The 16,783-nt window shown below is 44.4% G+C and overlaps 2 protein-coding genes across 2 annotated transcripts in view; one reads left to right on the forward strand and one right to left on the reverse strand.

The window, feature by feature from the left end:
• The first annotated feature begins 976 nt into the window (after window positions 1–976).
• Window positions 977–16,783, forward strand: part of HPN (hepsin) — an 85,241-nt gene continuing 69,434 nt past the window's right edge. The window contains exon 1 of the mRNA XM_063435998.1: window positions 977–1,061. The gene's annotated coding sequence lies outside the window, so the exon portion shown is untranslated. The remainder of the gene's footprint in view (window positions 1,062–16,783) is intronic.
• The window catches only part of LOC134577687 (uncharacterized), a 30,149-nt gene continuing 16,416 nt past the window's right edge, over window positions 3,051–16,783 (reverse strand). Inside the window, exon 2 of the mRNA XM_063436548.1 lies at window positions 3,051–3,684. Coding sequence (XP_063292618.1) covers window positions 3,051–3,684 — 634 coding nt within the window. The remainder of the gene's footprint in view (window positions 3,685–16,783) is intronic.

Genomic DNA, 16,783 nt, shown 5'->3' on the forward strand with positions numbered 1-16,783 from the left:
CTCCCCAACTCCTCTCTGTTAGTGTTCCCCAAGGTCCAGTCCTAGGGCCCCTATTGTTCTCCATCTATATTGCCTCCCTTGGTAAACTCATTAGCTCTTTTGGCTTCCAATATCATTTCTATGCGGATGACACGCAAATCTACCTGTCCTCTCCTGATCTCTCCCCATCCCTCTTGACTAGTGTCTCTGACTGCCTCTCTGCTATTTCTAACTGGATAGCTGCCCACTTCCTTAAACTAAACTTGACCAAAACTGAAATTCTGGTCTTTCCTACCTCAAGTGTTGCTACTCTTGTGTTTGTCTCCCTCCAAGAAGTTGAGGAATTCAGCCATTCACCAGATATAAAACCAGCCATAAAAGTGGAGATTATATATACAGTAAAGTCAGATATACCTAGAGCACCTTATATGTTGCTGAAAGCAATGGGAAATGTTCTAATGTGCCTCTTCTTACCCAACATTATTTTATTCATTCTTGTCCAGATCCTTGTATCTCATTAATGTTAGAGTTTTATAAAAGCTGCTTTATTTTATTTGAAAAACAACAAAAAGCTGGAAAAAATATGCAAATGACTTGCCAATTATCAAGTGAACCATTTGAGAATGATTCTGGATTTATTAGGTTCTATCCTTTGCTAACTAACATGTAACAAGCTGTCACTGTCTGGTGATAGGAAAGGATTTCTGGATTTGTTAGAACCCATTCTGGATTTATTAGGTTCTATCCTTTGCTAACTAACATGTAACAAGCTGTCACTGTCTGGTGATAGGAAAGGATTTCTGGATTTGTTAGAACCCATTCTGGATTTATTAGGTTCTATCCTTTGCTAACTAACATGTAACAAGCTGTCACTGTCTGGTGATAGGGAAGGCTTTGTCCCTGAGTGTGGGACTTGTCTGTGGTCTGTCTAGTTAATCAGTGACAGACAGTGAAGTTGAAGGGTCACTGTTGATTTCCCATCATTTCCACCAACTTCCAGCAGAGTAAAAGGAAATATACGCACTTTCTTTTAAATCCTCAAATACACCTTCTTCCGGATATAAAGGTTGGTGCCCAAGGAGGTAAGTGACCAGACATCAGTTTCTAGACAAGTATAAATTACAGCCAAACCCTTTGTTGAGTCAAACAGCTTTCTGGAGATTTCTGGAGATTCATTGGGATATTATTTAGTTTTCAGTGAACCTTTGATGCAAAATGTCCAGGGGTGAAACTCACTCAATCACAGCTGGAGATGAAATATATCGGTCGTGTCATAGTTAAACACAGTTAAGCGTACACCAGTAAGGTCATAGTCTACCACTAGTACAGAACATGGACCCTTCACTGGGATTCTTCTACCTTGACAAATGCCATGTCCTAACTAAAAACACTTTAGTTTAATTTAATGTCCAGGACACGTGTGGGCTTATCTGAAGTGTTCTTTGACTCTTACACTGTGTTAGCCCATACCACCTCTGCTGGAAGGCTGCTCTATGTGTCTACAATTCTTTCTAGAAAAAGTATATCCTGATGTCACCATTCCTGTAATCCAGCCTCAGAGTTTGGATCCCTCTTTCTGGATATCGACAGTTAGTGTTAAATCTGTGGTCCTTGTTGGAGTGTTGGGCCGGGGTATCTGTATCTTTGAGTTATTTCAATAAAGCCCCCAAACATTCACGGCTCCAATATTTACTTAGTTTGGAATGTTAGTTTCCTGTTATGTTTTATTATTGTACGGACCTTGCACCATTATGAAGATCTGAATTCTAATGCGGACACATTATTTTAAACGTTGGCTTTCAATGATTGACAACAATCTAAACAAAATCATACGGGAATATTCACTAAGTGATTTACAAATCTAAAGTCAAAATAGCCGAACTGGAACAGTTATCCAAATCAGCTATGTTGCCAGATCTCCTCTGGCCTTAAACTCACTTAGAATTCTCATTTTACTAAATAGCTCTGATAGTCTCTCTATCCTGCCAGAAATCCATTTCTAATGTGCTCGCTGGTATAAATATTACAGAAATATTGGAAGTATCCCTTACAACTTGTCACCTATTTTCTAACATTTAAGTTGTTTCAGATAATAACCGCAGGTTATTTTTGTATTCTATAAAATGTTTATCCAATGTATCCAATGGTTGGTTTTAAATGAAATGTTTTGTGATTTGAAATGTTAGATCCCACATAGTCAGACAGGTTTTCTGTATAACCCATTTATTTCACATTGCTACAAACATCCACTGTGATACATACTGAGACACGCAGGGCTCCCAGAGTCTCTCTGACTAATGAAACTAATGACTATACTATAAGGGTTGGCATTAGGAATGATATGGGTGAGATAGGTGTGTCGGGAGTTTGCAGCAGTGTGGGGGAAGCAGTTTTTGGTTACACAGGGCACTTCCTGTTTATTTTAGCTTCTGGTTGAGAACAAGCTGAGACTAAGTGCTAAAATAAACCATAGTTTGCTGAAACATAGCATCGGCAATATTAAATATAATAAAGTTGGAATGTAGATAAAAATCAAAACAATACAATAGAATGCTGAGAATGGACATCAGTCCAAATAGCTTGCACTTTGGTGGGTCCACGCTCAGATCTGTAGCTGATTTTAGGTCATCTGGTGTGATTCCAGACCGAATCTAAACCATCCCTATATCTGACTGATCCCACACAAAATGGTCTCTGCACAAGACATACAGTAACCTCAGACAATAATGTCAGCACTGTTGCTGGTACCCCTCTACCCCTCAGAGTTCTTATATTCTCTCTCTCATATATGCAGAAGAGTTAATATTACAAAATGTTTTTCTAAATGTAGAGACCAGACTAACAGTATGATATGTTGTTGAAATGTTCTCTATTTTTAGTGAATATACTGTATTGCTATGTACTACTGTATCACTATGTATCCTTTTTAATCTTTAAGACTGAAATTATGAACTTACCAAATATTAGATTTTTCATACATGTTCTTTGTGTATTGTATTCAATTCTTACACATTCACCACCAATCACACCTGATTATTAAGGATATGGAGCGTTTAACATAATCCTATTAGTTATGGTCTAGGTGCTCTCAGTTGTGGGCTAGGTGCTCTCAGTTTTGGTCTAGATGCTCTCAGTTTTGGTGCTCTCAGTTTTGGTCTAGGTTCTCTCAGTTGTGGTCTAGGTGCTCTCAGTTGTGGGCTAGGTGCTCTCAGTTTTGGTCTAGGTGCTCTCAGTTTTGGTGCTCTCAGTTTTGGTCTAGGTGCTCTCAGTTTTGGTCTAGGTGCTCTCAGTTGTGGTCTAGGTGCTCTCATTTTTGGTCTAGGTGCTCTCAGTTGTGGGCTAGGTGCTCTCAGTTTTGGTCTAGGTGCTCTTAGTTGTGGTTTAGGTGCTCTCAGGTTTGGTCTAGGTGCTCTCAGTTTTGGTGCTCTCAGTTTTGGTCTAGGTGCTCTCAGTTGTGGTCTAGGTGCTCTCAGTTGTATTCTAGGTGCTCTCAGTTGTGGTCTAGATGCTCTCAGTTTTGGTCTAGATGCTCTCAGTTTTGGTCTAGGTGCTCTCAGTTGTGGTCTAGGTTCTCTCAGTTGTGGGCTAGGTGCTCTCAGTTTTGGTCTAGGTGCTCTCAGTTTTGGTGCTCTCAGTTTTAGTCGAGGTGCTCTCAGTTGTGGTCTAGGTGCTCTCAGTTGTGGTCTAGGTGCTCTCAGTTGTGGTCTAGTTGTGGTCTAGGTGCTCTCATTTTTGGTCTAGGTGCTCTCAGTTGTGGTCTAGGTGCTCTCAGTTGTGGTCTAGTTATGGTCTAGGTGCTCTCAGGTTTGGTCTAGGTGCTCTCAATTTTGGTCTAGGTGCTCTCAGTTATGGTCTAGGTGCTCTCAGTTTTGGTCTAGGTGCTCTCAGTTGTGGTCTAGGTGCTCTCAGTTGTGGTCTAGGTGCTCTCAGTTGTGGTCTAGGTGCTCTCAGATTTGGTCTAGGTGCTCTCAGGTTTGGTCTAGGTGCTCTCAGTTGTATTCTAGGTGCTCTCAGTTGTGGTCTAGGTGCTCTCAGTTGTGGGCTAGGTGCTCTCAGTTTTGGTCTAGGTGCTCTCAGTTTTGGTCTAGGTGCTCTCAGTTTTGGTGCTCTCAGTTTTGGTCTAGGTGCTCTCAGTTTTGGTCTAGGTGCTCTCAGTTGTGGGCTAGGTGCTCTCAGGTTTGGTATAGGTCCTCTCAGTTTTGGTCTAGGTGCTCTCAGTTATGGTCTAGGTGCTCTTAGTTGTGGTCTAGGTGCTCTCAGGTTTGGTCTAGGTGCTCTCAGGTTTGGTCTAGGTGCTCTCAGTTGTATTCTAGGTGCTCTCAGTTGTGGTCTAGGTGCTCTCAGTTGTGGGCTAGGTGCTCTCAGTTTTGGTCTAGGTGCTCTCAGTTTTGGTGCTCTCAGTTTTGGTCTAGGTGCTCTCAGTTTTGGTCTAGGTGCTCTTAGTTGTGGTCTATGTGCTCTCAGTTGTGGGCTCTTATTCCATGGGAAACCTCTTCATTTTATTTCTGGTTTTATAATTTGCCAGAAAGTGCGACACACGTTTCCAGTTTTCTCTGAGCTGAAGTATCTGTTGAGCAGGTCACTTTCTTGCAATGTTTGTTCCAATGGAACATCCGTATTTACTCATTGCAACCCAGACCTAGCATAATCATCTGACTCCAATAATAGATAGAAATGGCTATTACTTTATATTCAGAAAATCAAAACGTATTTGAGGCAGGTGTATTTGTTATTTTTAAGTATTATTTAAAATGTATATATTTTATTTTACATTATAGTGCTTAGAAATTCAATTTACATGAACAATGGCCACAATTTAATTATTTCATAAAAAAAAGTCAATAATTAGCAACGGTTTACAGATGACTTCTTTGATTGAATTTTGGCTGGGTTTAATGTCAGAAGAAATTCAAGCAGCAAAACCGAATAAAAGTGTCGGCTGCTTAAAATAAAAGCACAGATAAATGTCCAAAGAAAGCACATTTTGTGATGTTTTTCAATGTTTATCCCTGTTAGAGTTGTTAGTTGCTTTATAGATAAGGATTAGTACTTTGAATTGACTCCTATGAATACAGGAAGCCAATGCAAGGAGCAACAGCGGAGGAGCGACCGGAGAGGAAGATCAGTCTGGCGGCAGCATTCTTTGCCGTCTGTAGTGGGGCAATACAGTTTCAGAAAAGACCAATTAGGATAGAATTACAATATGAGAAATGACTAGAGCATGGACAAGCTCGTTAGCAACACATAGAGTAAGGAAAGGGGCGGATGCCGGCTATGTTTTTGAGGTGGAATCGACAGGATTTGGCAACAGACTGGATGTGAGGCTCAAAGGTAAGAGAGACCAGAGTCAAAGATAACTCCAAGATAGATAGCTTGCACGGATGATCTGATGTGGGTACCATCAAACTGAAGGGAGAATGGCAGAGGAGGATCAGTATTATGAGTAGGAAAGATGAGAAACTCAGTTTTTGAGAGATTGAGTTTCAGAAAGCGGGAGGACCTCCAATCAGAGATGGAAGAAAGGCAAGCAGTAACACGTTGTAGGACGGCGGGGGAGAGATCAGAGGAGGAGAGATATATCTAGGTGTCATTGGTGTACAGGTGGTAGCAGAATCAAAATAAAGTAATACGTTTGCCAAGAGAGGCAGTATAAATATAAAACCGAGGGGACCAAGTACCGAGCCTTGGGGGACTCCAACAGAGACAGGACCAGGCGAGGAGGTATCATTAGAAAAATAGACACTGCATGAGTGTTGGGAGAGATAGGAGGAGAACCACAAGAGGACAGAGTCACAGAGACCAAGTGATTGAAGAGTTTGAAGAAGAAGAGCATGATCAACAGAGACGTCAAGAAGAATTAATTTGACTTAGTGGCCATTGGATTTAGCCACGAGTAGGTCATTTGTAACTTTAATCAGAGCAGCCTCAGTAGAGTGGAAGATGTGTAAGCCAGAATAAAGAGGGTCGAGGAGAGAGCTGGAATTGAGGAAGCAAGCCAAATCGGTAAAGACAAGTCTTTCCAGAAACTATGAGGAAAAAGGGAGCAGGAATATGGGACAATAGTTAGAGGGGGAGGACGGGTCAAGAGATTGGTTTTTAAGACAGGTACTGTAGCAGATGGTACCAGGGCTGTCCTAAAAGACTGTAATAATATTGCAATTCGTGTGTTATTTCTGTTTCTATGTTTAAAATGTATGTGGGATTCGTATGATTGTTCGGTAGTTTCCATCCGTACTCCATACGGATGTAAACTACCGAACCAATAGACCACCCCAGAGAGAAGTGTGTACCTTATTAAGCGTTCACACTTCTCTAACCGCAGGTTAATCAGTACTTCATTGATGTATCTGGGTGCCCGCTGTTCGGTATACGAACACGTGGCGGCGGCCATCTTACGCACAAAAATCTCAGCGGTGTTTGGTCGTCGAGTATCTGGAACTCAAATCGGACACTCGATTACCCGAACACCGCTGAGACCTCCAGGGCTCCGTAACCCCCGAACGGGAAGGCTAATCAGCCTCCCGTTCGGTAAGTTCAAACAAGGGGATTCATACGAATACAAGGTTAATCGTGGATGGCAGTATTTTATGTGTGTTTTACCTCCTGAATGAAAACCGACCGCAGGGCCAAAACACATGGAACCCTTTTCGGATACCACCTCGTGTGTGGTCGGTCAAATTACACCCTCCACCTAACTCCCGATCCCCTGGTCTGATCTGGGTGAATTTTGGATATGTTAGTCACCCAGATCAGGGCTACCAGGGGGTACCCACAGTATTATTATTACTACTTGTTTTAGGGTACATTCCAAGGTTCAGTCAGTACCTGAGAGTAACAGGAAGAGGAGTAATAGAGAGATCCAGTATTATTTGGATCTGGGTGTGTGACGTGAGGTCTAAATGTTGCAGGAAGAGAGAGAATGAAAACACAGTAGAACCACCAATGCCCCGTTTGCCCCCCACAACCCACTGGCAGCAATGACTATAGAGAGTGAGGTGGATGAGTTTTATGAAGGTTTTCCTAACACTACCCAACCATTAATCATAAAATCAGTCCACAGAACCCATTATTCAACATGTAAAGATTCCGTCCCAGTCGTGATATCGATCAAATCAAGACCAGTCATCACTTGGGGTGAAAAGCTGCCCAGACGATTGTCTATCTAGGTATCTTTATTTGCAGAGAGAGCTTAGCTATAAATAACATAAAACATCATGGAATATACTGTATATCAAGGAGGGATTTGTAATAACTATTTGTTAAATTACCTTTAATTCACTTCCATTCTGACAGCTACCATTGGCACTGCAGATAAATAATCATTTTACCCTTTATTCATGTTAACTTAGCATGTTGAATTATTTACGCTCAAACCAGATGCCTGGAATATATTACCCATCCTGGAGCCCAGATTTTATCATATGCCTAGACACCCTTATCTAGTTTGTTTCCAACTCGTGCAAATCATGAATTGTCTGAATTTAGAACATGGACATGTGTACATAGCCTGAATCAAGCTATCTAGCAACTTGTTTATGTGTCCAGTTACTCTAACATGATTCTTATTTGTATTATCTATAGACATGGTAACCCAGCTTGTAAACGGTTTTCCCTTTAAAAATATAAAAATGAGGCTGATCCGTGTCAGGAGCCTAGCACAATATGCTTATTCATTTCTAAGATACTTCAGAACACCTTTAAAGGGACACAACTTTAGCTCAATGAAGCAGTTTTGGTGTATAGAACATGCCCCTGCAGCCTCACTGCTCAATCCTCTGCCATTTAGCAGTTAAATCCCTTTGTTTATGAACCCTAGTCACACCTCCCTGCATGTGACTTGCACAGCCTTCCATAAACACTTCCTGTAAAGAGAGTCCTATTTAGGCTTTCTTTATTGCAAGTTCTGTTTAATTAAGATTTTCTTATCCCCTGCTATGTTAATAGCTTGCTAGACCCTGCAAGAGCCTCCTGTATGTGATTAAAGTTCAATTTAGAGATTGAGATACAATTATTTAAGGTAAATTACATCTGTTTGAAAGTGAAACCAGTATTCTTTTTCATGCAGGCTCTGTCAATCATAGCCAGGGGAGGTGTGGCTAGGGCTGCATAAACAGAAACAAAGTGATTTAACTCCTAAATGACAGTGAATTGAGCAGTGAAATTGCAGGGGAATGATCTATACACTAATACTGCTTTATTTAGCTAAAGTAATTTAGGTGACTATAGTGTTCCTTTAGCCCCTTAAGGACCAAACTTCTGGAATAAAAGGGAATCATGACGTGTCACACATGTCATGTGTCCTTAAGGGGTTAAGGGGTTAAACAAGGTAATTGCCCAAGGGTGCCATGAAAAGCAATTCATCCAAATATAGATCCCATTTGAATATTTCTTGTTTGTATTAGGGATATTTCTTCTAACCAGACGTGGTGTGCTGCTAGGGGCACCTCAAATGTGAACCCAACCTTGTGGTTAATGCTGCAATCGCCCAAACTCTTAACAGTTGTTATCTGGTCAGTCGAAAACACATTACATAGCTCCGAAAATACATTCTATTCTTTGCAAAGTTCGAAGTGCTCTGTAACAATTATATATAATAATCAAAATGATATTTGAATCTGAAAATGTTTAGCTACACTTAAAATGTATTACTTTGTGGATTTTACAAACCTCTAACAATCTGGAGACATTGTCATAGTGATAACTTTCATATAGTTTAACTGCTCAATTTAGTGGTAAAAAAAGGAATTCTAAAAATTTTCTTGAATTACATCCTTCAATGCCGGCTTTGGACATAGTTGATCATTCACGATGGAAACCGATTTAATAGATAGGAAAATTGTTTTGGTTTCCGTCGCAGTTGTTCTAATTTTAGAAATTTCCCACACATTTGTGCCACTTTTATCAGTCAACCCCCACTGTAATATCAATCCACCAAGTAAAACTTTAACCTAACCTACACAGTGCATCTAACGTGTGTGGGAGCCTGGAGTGTCCCTTTAATAATATAAACCCACCCAGTATAACTAACTGTAACCTAACCTACACAGTGCATCTAACGTGTGTGGGAGCCTGGAGTGTCCATTTAATAATATAAACCCACCCAGTATAACTGTAACCTAACCTACACAGTGCATCTAACGTGTGTGGAAGCCTGGAGTGTCTCTTAAATAATATAAACCCACCCAGTATAACTGTAACCTAACCTACACAGTGCATCTAACGTGTGTGGGAGCCTGGAGTGTCTCTTAAATAATAAAAACCCACCCAGTATAACTAACTGTAACCTAACCTATACAGTGCATTTAACGTGTGTGGGAGCCTGGAGTGTCCCTTTAATAAAATAAACCCACCCAGTATAACTAACTGTAACCTAACCTACACAGTGCATCTAACGTGGGAGCCTGGAGTGTCCCTTTAATAATATAAACCCACCCAGTATAACTGTAGCCTAACCTACACAGTGCAACTAACGTGTGTGGAAGCCTGGAGTGTCTCTTAAATAATATAAACCCACCCAGTATAACTGTAACCTAACCTACACAGTGCATCTAACGTGTGTGGGAGCCTGGAGTGTCTCTTAAATAATATAAACCCACCCAGTATAACTAACTGTAACCTAACCTATACAGTGCATCTAACGTGTGTGGGAGCCTGGAGTGTCTCTTAAATAATATAAACCCACCCAGTATAACTAACTGTAACCTAGCCTACACAGTGCACCTAACGTGTGTGGGAGCCTGGAGTGTCCCTTTAATAATATAAATCCACCCAGTATAACTAACTGTAACCTAACCTACACAGTGCATCTAGCGTGTGTGGGAGCCTGGAGTGTCCCTTTAATAATATAAACCCACTCAGTATAACTGTAACCTAACCTACACAGTGCACCTAGCGTGAGTGTGTGGGAGCCTGGAGTGTCCCTAATGTAAACCCACCCAGTATAACTAACTGTAACCTAACCTACACAGTGCACCTAACATGTGTGGGAGGCTGGAGTGTGTCTTTAATAATATAAACCCACCCAGTGTAACTGTAACCTAACCTACACAGTGCATCTAATGTGTGCGGGAACCTGGAGTGTCCCTTTAATAATATAAACTCTCCCAGTATAACTAACTGTAACCTAACCTACACAGTGCACCTAACGTGTGTGGGAGGCTGAAATGTCCCTTTAATAATATAAACCCACCCAGTATAACTTACTGTAACCTAACCTACACAGTGCAACTAACGTGTGTGAGAGCCAGGAGAGTCCCTTTAATAATATAAACCCACCCAGTATAACTAACTGTAACCTAACCTACACAGTGCATCTAACGTGTGTGGGAGCCTGGAGTTCCCTTTAGTAATATAAACCCACCCAGTATAACTTACTGTAACCTAATCTACACAGTGCACCTAACGTGTGTGAGAGCCTGGAGAGTCCCTTTAATAATATAAACCCACCACCCAGTATAACTAACTGTAACCTAACCTACACAGTGCACCTAACGTGTGTGGGATCCTGGAGTGTCCCATACATTATTCTTCGGAGACTATGTTTCTTGAATTTATGTTTAAGCATTACTGAAAGTTAGGCTCGGCCATCACTCTGTCATCATGCTGGGTTTAATGCCAGTCCCTGCACACTCCAGCTGTTTAGCCTGCGTGAGGAACACATTATAAGGGCTGTGTGAGGAACACGTTATAAGGGCTGTGTGAGGAACACGTTATAGGGGCTGTGTGAGGAACACGTTATAGGGGCTGTGTGAGGAACACGTTATAGGGGCTGTGTGAGGAACACGTTATAGGGGCTGTGTGAGGAACACGTTATAGGGGCTGTGTGAGGAACACGTTATAAGGGCTGTGTGAGGAACACGTTATAAGGGCTTTGTGAGGAACACATTATAGGGGCTGTGTGAGGAACACGTTATAGGGGATGTGTGAGGAACACGTTATAGGGGCTGTGTGAGGAACACGTTATAGGGGCTGTGTGAGGAACACGTTATAGGGGCTGTGTGAGGAACACGTTATAGGGGCTGTGTGAGGAACACGTTATAGGGACTGTGTGAGGAACACGTTATAGGGGCTGTGTGAGGAACACGTTATAGGGGCTGTGTGAGGAACACGTTATAGGGGCTGTGTGAGGAACACGTTATAGGGGCTGTGTGAGGAACACGTTATAAGGGCTGTGTGAGGAACACGTTATAAGGGCTGTGTGAGGAACACGTTATAGGGGCTGTGTGAGGAACACGTTATAGGGGCGGTGTGAGGAACACGTTATAAGGGCTGTGTGAGGAACACGTTATAGGGGCTGTGTGAGGAACACGTTATAGGGGCTGTGTGAGGAACACATTATAGGGGCTGTGTGAGGAACACGTTATAAGAGCTGTGTGAGGAACACGTTATAGGGGCTGTGTGAGGAACACGTTATAGAGGCTGTGTGAGGAACACGTTATAGGGGCTGTGTGAGGAACACGTTATAGGGGCTGTGTGAGGAACACGTTATAGGGGCTGTGTGAGGAACACGTTATAGGGGCTGTGTGAGGAACACATTATAAGGGCTGTGTGAGGAACACGTTATAGGGGCTGTGTGAGGAACACGTTATAGGGGCTGTGTGAGGAACACGTTATAGGGGCTGTGTGAGGAACACGTTATAGGGGCTGTGTGAGGAACACGTTATAAGGGCTGTGTGAGGAACACGTTATAAGGGCTTTGTGAGGAACACATTATAGGGGCTGTGTGAGGAACACGTTATAGGGGATGTGTGAGGAACACGTTATAGGGGCTGTGTGAGGAACACGTTATAGGGGCTGTGTGAGGAACACGTTATAGGGGCTGTGTGAGGAACACGTTATAGGGGCTGTGTGAGGAACACGTTATAGGGACTGTGTGAGGAACACGTTATAGGGGCTGTGTGAGGAACACGTTATAGGGGCTGTGTGAGGAACACGTTATAGGGGCTGTGTGAGGAACACGTTATAGGGGCTGTGTGAGGAACACGTTATAAGGGCTGTGTGAGGAACACGTTATAAGGGCTGTGTGAGGAACACGTTATAGGGGCTGTGTGAGGAACACGTTATAGGGGCGGTGTGAGGAACACGTTATAAGGGCTGTGTGAGGAACACGTTATAGGGGCTGTGTGAGGAACACGTTATAGGGGCTGTGTGAGGAACACATTATAGGGGCTGTGTGAGGAACACGTTATAAGGGCTGTGTGAGGAACACGTTATAGGGGCTGTGTGAGGAACACATTATAGGGGCTGTGTGAGGAACACGTTATAAGGGCTGTGTGAGGAACACGTTATAAGGGCTGTGTGAGGAACACGTTATAGGGGCTGTGTGAGGAACACATTATAGGGGCTGTGTGAGGAACACGTTATAAAGGCTGTGTGAGGAACACGTTATAGGGGCTGAGTGAGGAACACGTTATAGGTGCTGTGTAAGGAACACGTTATAGGGGCTGTGTGAGGAACACGTTATAGGGGCTGTGTGAGGAACACGTTATAGGGGCTGTGTGAGGAACACGTTATAGGGGCTGTGTGAGGAACACGTTATAAGGGCTGTGTGAGGAACACGTTATAAGGGCTTTGTGAGGAACACATTATAGGGGCTGTGTGAGGAACACGTTATAGGGGCTGTGTGAGGAACACGTTATAGGGGATGTGTGAGGAACACGTTATAGGGGCTGTGTGAGGAACACGTTATAGGGGCTGTGTGAGGAACACGTTATAGGGACTGTGTGAGGAACACGTTATAGGGGCTGTGTGAGGAACACGTTATAGGGGCTGTGTGAGGAACACGTTATAGGGGCTGTGTGAGGAACACGTTATAGGGGCTGTGTGAGGAACACGTTATAAGGGCTGTGTGAGGAACACGTTATAGGGGCTGTGTGAGGAACACGTTATAAGGGCTGTGTGAGGAACACGTTATAGGGGCTGTGTGAGGAACACGTTATAGGGGCTGTGTGAGGAACACGTTATAGGGGCTCTGTGAGGAACACGTTATAATGGCTGTGTGAGGAACACGTTATAGGGGCTGTGTGAGGAACACGTTATAGGGGCTGTGTGAGGAACACGTTATAAGGGCTGTGTGAGGAACACGTTATAGGGGCTGTGTGAGGAACACGTTATAGAGGCTGTGTGAGGAACACGTTATAGGGGCTGTGTGAGGAACACGTTATAGGGGCTGTGTGAGGAACACGTTATAGGGGCTGTGTGAGGAACACGTTATAGGGGCTGTGTGAGGAACACATTATAAGGGCTGTGTGAGGAACACGTTATAGGGGCTGTGTGAGGAACACATTATAGGGGCTGTGTGAGGAACACGTTATAAGGGCTGTGTGAGGAACACGTTATAAGGGCTGTGTGAGGAACACGTTATAGGGGCTGTGTGAGGAACACGTTATAGGGGCTGTGTGAGGAACACATTATAGGGGCTGTGTGAGGAACACGTTATAAAGGCTGTGTGAGGAACACGTTATAGGGGCTGTGTGAGGAACACGTTATAGGGGCTGTGTGAGGAACAGGTTATAAAGGCTGTGTGAGGAACACGTTATAGGGGCTGTGTGAGGAACATGTTATAGGGGCTGTGTGAGGAACACGTTAAAGGGGCTGTGTGAGGAACACGTTATAGGGGCTGTGTGAGGAACACGTTATAGGGGCTGTGTGAGGAACACGTTATAGGAGCTGTGTGAGGAACACGTTATAGGGGCTGTGTGAGGAACACGTTATAGGGGCTGTGTGAGGAACACGTTATAAGGGCTGTGTGAGGAACACGTTATAGGGGCTGTGTGAGGAACACGTTATAGGGGCTGTGTGAGGAACACGTTATAAGGGCTGTGTGAGGAACACGTTATAGGGGCTGTGTGAGGAACACGTTATAGGGGCTGTGTGAGGAACACGTTATAGGGGCTGTGTGAGGAACACGTTATAAGGGCTGTGTGAGGAACACGTTATAGGGGCTGTGTGAGGAACATGTTATAATGGCTGTGTGAGGAACATGTTATAGGGGCTGTGTGAGGAACACGTTATGGGGCTGTGTGAAGAACACGTTATAGGGGCTGTGTGAGGAACACGTTATAGGGTCTGTGTGAGGAACACGTTATAAAGGCTGTGTGAGGAACACGTTATAGGGGCTGTGTGAGGAACACGTTATAAGGGCTGTGTGAGGAACACGTAATAGGGGCTCTGTGAGAAACACGTTATAATGGCTGTGTGAGGAACACGTTATAGGGGCTGTGTGAGGAACACATTATAAGGGCTGTGTGAGGAACACGTTATAGAGGCTGTGTGAGGAACACGTTATAGGGGCTGTGTGAGGAACACGTTATAGGGGCTGTGTGAGGAACACGTTATAGGGGCTGTGTGAGGAACATGTTATAGGGGCTGTGTGAGGAACACGTTATAAAGGCTGTGTGAGGAACATGTTATAGGGGCTGTGTGAGGAACACGTTATGGGGCTGTGTGAAGAACACGTTATAGGGGCTGTGTGAGGAACACGTTATAGGGGCTGTGTGAGGAGCACGTTATAGGGGCTGTGTGAGGAACACGTTATAGGGGCTGTGTGAGGAACACGTTATAGGGGCTGTGTGAGGAACACGTTATAAGGGCTGTGTGAGGAACACGTTATAAGGGCTGTGTGAGGAACACGTTATAGGGGCTGTGTGAGGAACACGTTATAGGGGCTGTGTGAGGAACACGTTATAGCGGCTGTGTGAGGAACACGTTATAAGGGCTGTGTGAGGAACACGTTATAGGGGCTGTGTGAGGAACACGTTATAGGGGCTGTGTGAGGAACACATTATAGGGGCTGTGTGAGGAACACGTTATAGGGGCTGTGTGAGGAACACGTTATAGGGGCTGTGTGAGGAACACGTTATAAGGGCTGTGTGAGGAACACGTTATAGGGGCTGTGTGAGGAACACGTTATAGGGGCTGTGTGAGGAACACGTTATGGGGCTGTGTGAGGAACACGTTATAGGGGCTGTGTGAGGAACACGTTATAGGGGCTGTGTGAGGAACACGTTATAGGGGCTGTGTGAGGAACACGTTATAAGGGCTGTGTGAGGAACACGTTATAGGGGCTGTGTGAGGAACACGTTATAGGGGCTGTGTGAGGAACACATTATAGGGTCTGTGTGAGGAACACGTTATAAAGGCTGTGTGAGGAACACGTTATAGGGGCTGTGTGAGGAACACGTTATAGGGGCTGTGTGAGGAACACGTTATAGGGGCTGTGTGAGGAACACGTTATAAGGGCTGTGTGAGGAACACGTTATAGGGGCTGTGTGAGGAACACGTTATAAGGGCTGTGTGAGGAACACGTTATAGGGGCTCTGTGAGGAACACGTTATAATGGCTGTGTGAGGAACACGTTATAGGGGCTGTGTGAGGAACACGTTATAGGGGCTGTGTGAGGAACACATTATAAGGGCTGTGTGAGGAACACGTTATAGAGGCTGTGTGAGGAACACGTTATAGGGGCTGTGTGAGGAACACATTATAGGGGCTGTGTGAGGAACACGTTATAGGGGCTGTGTGAGGAACATGTTATAGGGGCTGTGTGAGGAACACGTTATAGGGGCTGTGTGAGGAACACGTTATAGGGGCTGTGTGAGGAGCACGTTATAGGGGCTGTGTGAGGAACACGTTATAGGGGCTGTGTGAGGAACACGTTATAGGGGCTGTGTGAGGAACACGTTATAGGGGCTGTGTGAGGAACACGTTATAAGGGCTGTGTGAGGAACATGTTATAAGGGCTGTGTGAGGAACACGTTATAGGGGCTGTGTGAGGAACACGTTATAGGGGCTGTTTGAGGAACACGTTATAGCGGCTGTGTGAGGAACACGTTATAATTGCTGTGTGAGGAACACGTTATAGGGGCTGTGTGAGGAACACGTTATAGGGGCTGTGTGAGGAACACATTATAGGGGCTGTGTGAGGAACACGTTATAAGTGCTGTGTGAGGAACACGTTATAGGGGCTGTGTGAGGAACACGTTATAAGGGCTGTGTGAGGAACACGTTATAGGGGCTTTGTGAGGAACACGTTATAGGGGCTGTGTGAGGAACACGTTATAGGGGCTGTGTGAGGAACACGTTATAGGGGCTGTGTGAGGAACATGTTATAGGGGCTGTGTGAGGAACACGTTATAGGGGCTGTGTGAGGAACATGTTATAGGGGCTGTGTGAGGAACACATTATAAGGGCTGTGTGAGGAACACGTTATAGGGGCTGTGTGAGGAACACGTTATAGGGGCTGTGTGAGGAACACGTGATAGGGGCTGTGTGAGGAACACGTTATAAGGGCTGTGTGAGGAACACGTTATAAGGGCTGTGTGAGGAACACGTTATAGGGGCTGTGTGAGGAACACGTTATAGGGGCTGTGTGAGGAACACGTTATAGGGGCTGTGTGAGGAACACGTTATAGGGGCTGTGTGAGGAACACGTTATAGGGGCTGTGTGAGGAACACGTTATAAGGGCTGTGTGAGGAACACGTTATAGGGGCTGTGTGAGGAACACGTTATAGGGGCTGTGTGAGGAACACGTTATAGGGGCTCTGTGAGGAACACGTTATAATGGCTGTGTGAGGAACACGTTATAGGGGCTGTGTGAGGAACACGTTATAGGGGCTGTGTGAGGAACACGTTATAGGGACTGTGTGAGGAACACGTTATAGGGGCTGTGTGAGGAACACGTTATAGGGGCTGTGTGAGGAACACGTTATAGGGGCTGTGTGAGGAACACGTTATAGGGGCTGTGTGAGGAACACGTTATAAGGGCTGTGTGAGGAACACGTTATAAGGGCTGTGTGAGGAACA

Source organism: Pelobates fuscus, chromosome 11 (assembly GCF_036172605.1).
Source record: "Pelobates fuscus isolate aPelFus1 chromosome 11, aPelFus1.pri, whole genome shotgun sequence".
Taxonomy (NCBI): domain Eukaryota; kingdom Metazoa; phylum Chordata; class Amphibia; order Anura; family Pelobatidae; genus Pelobates; species Pelobates fuscus.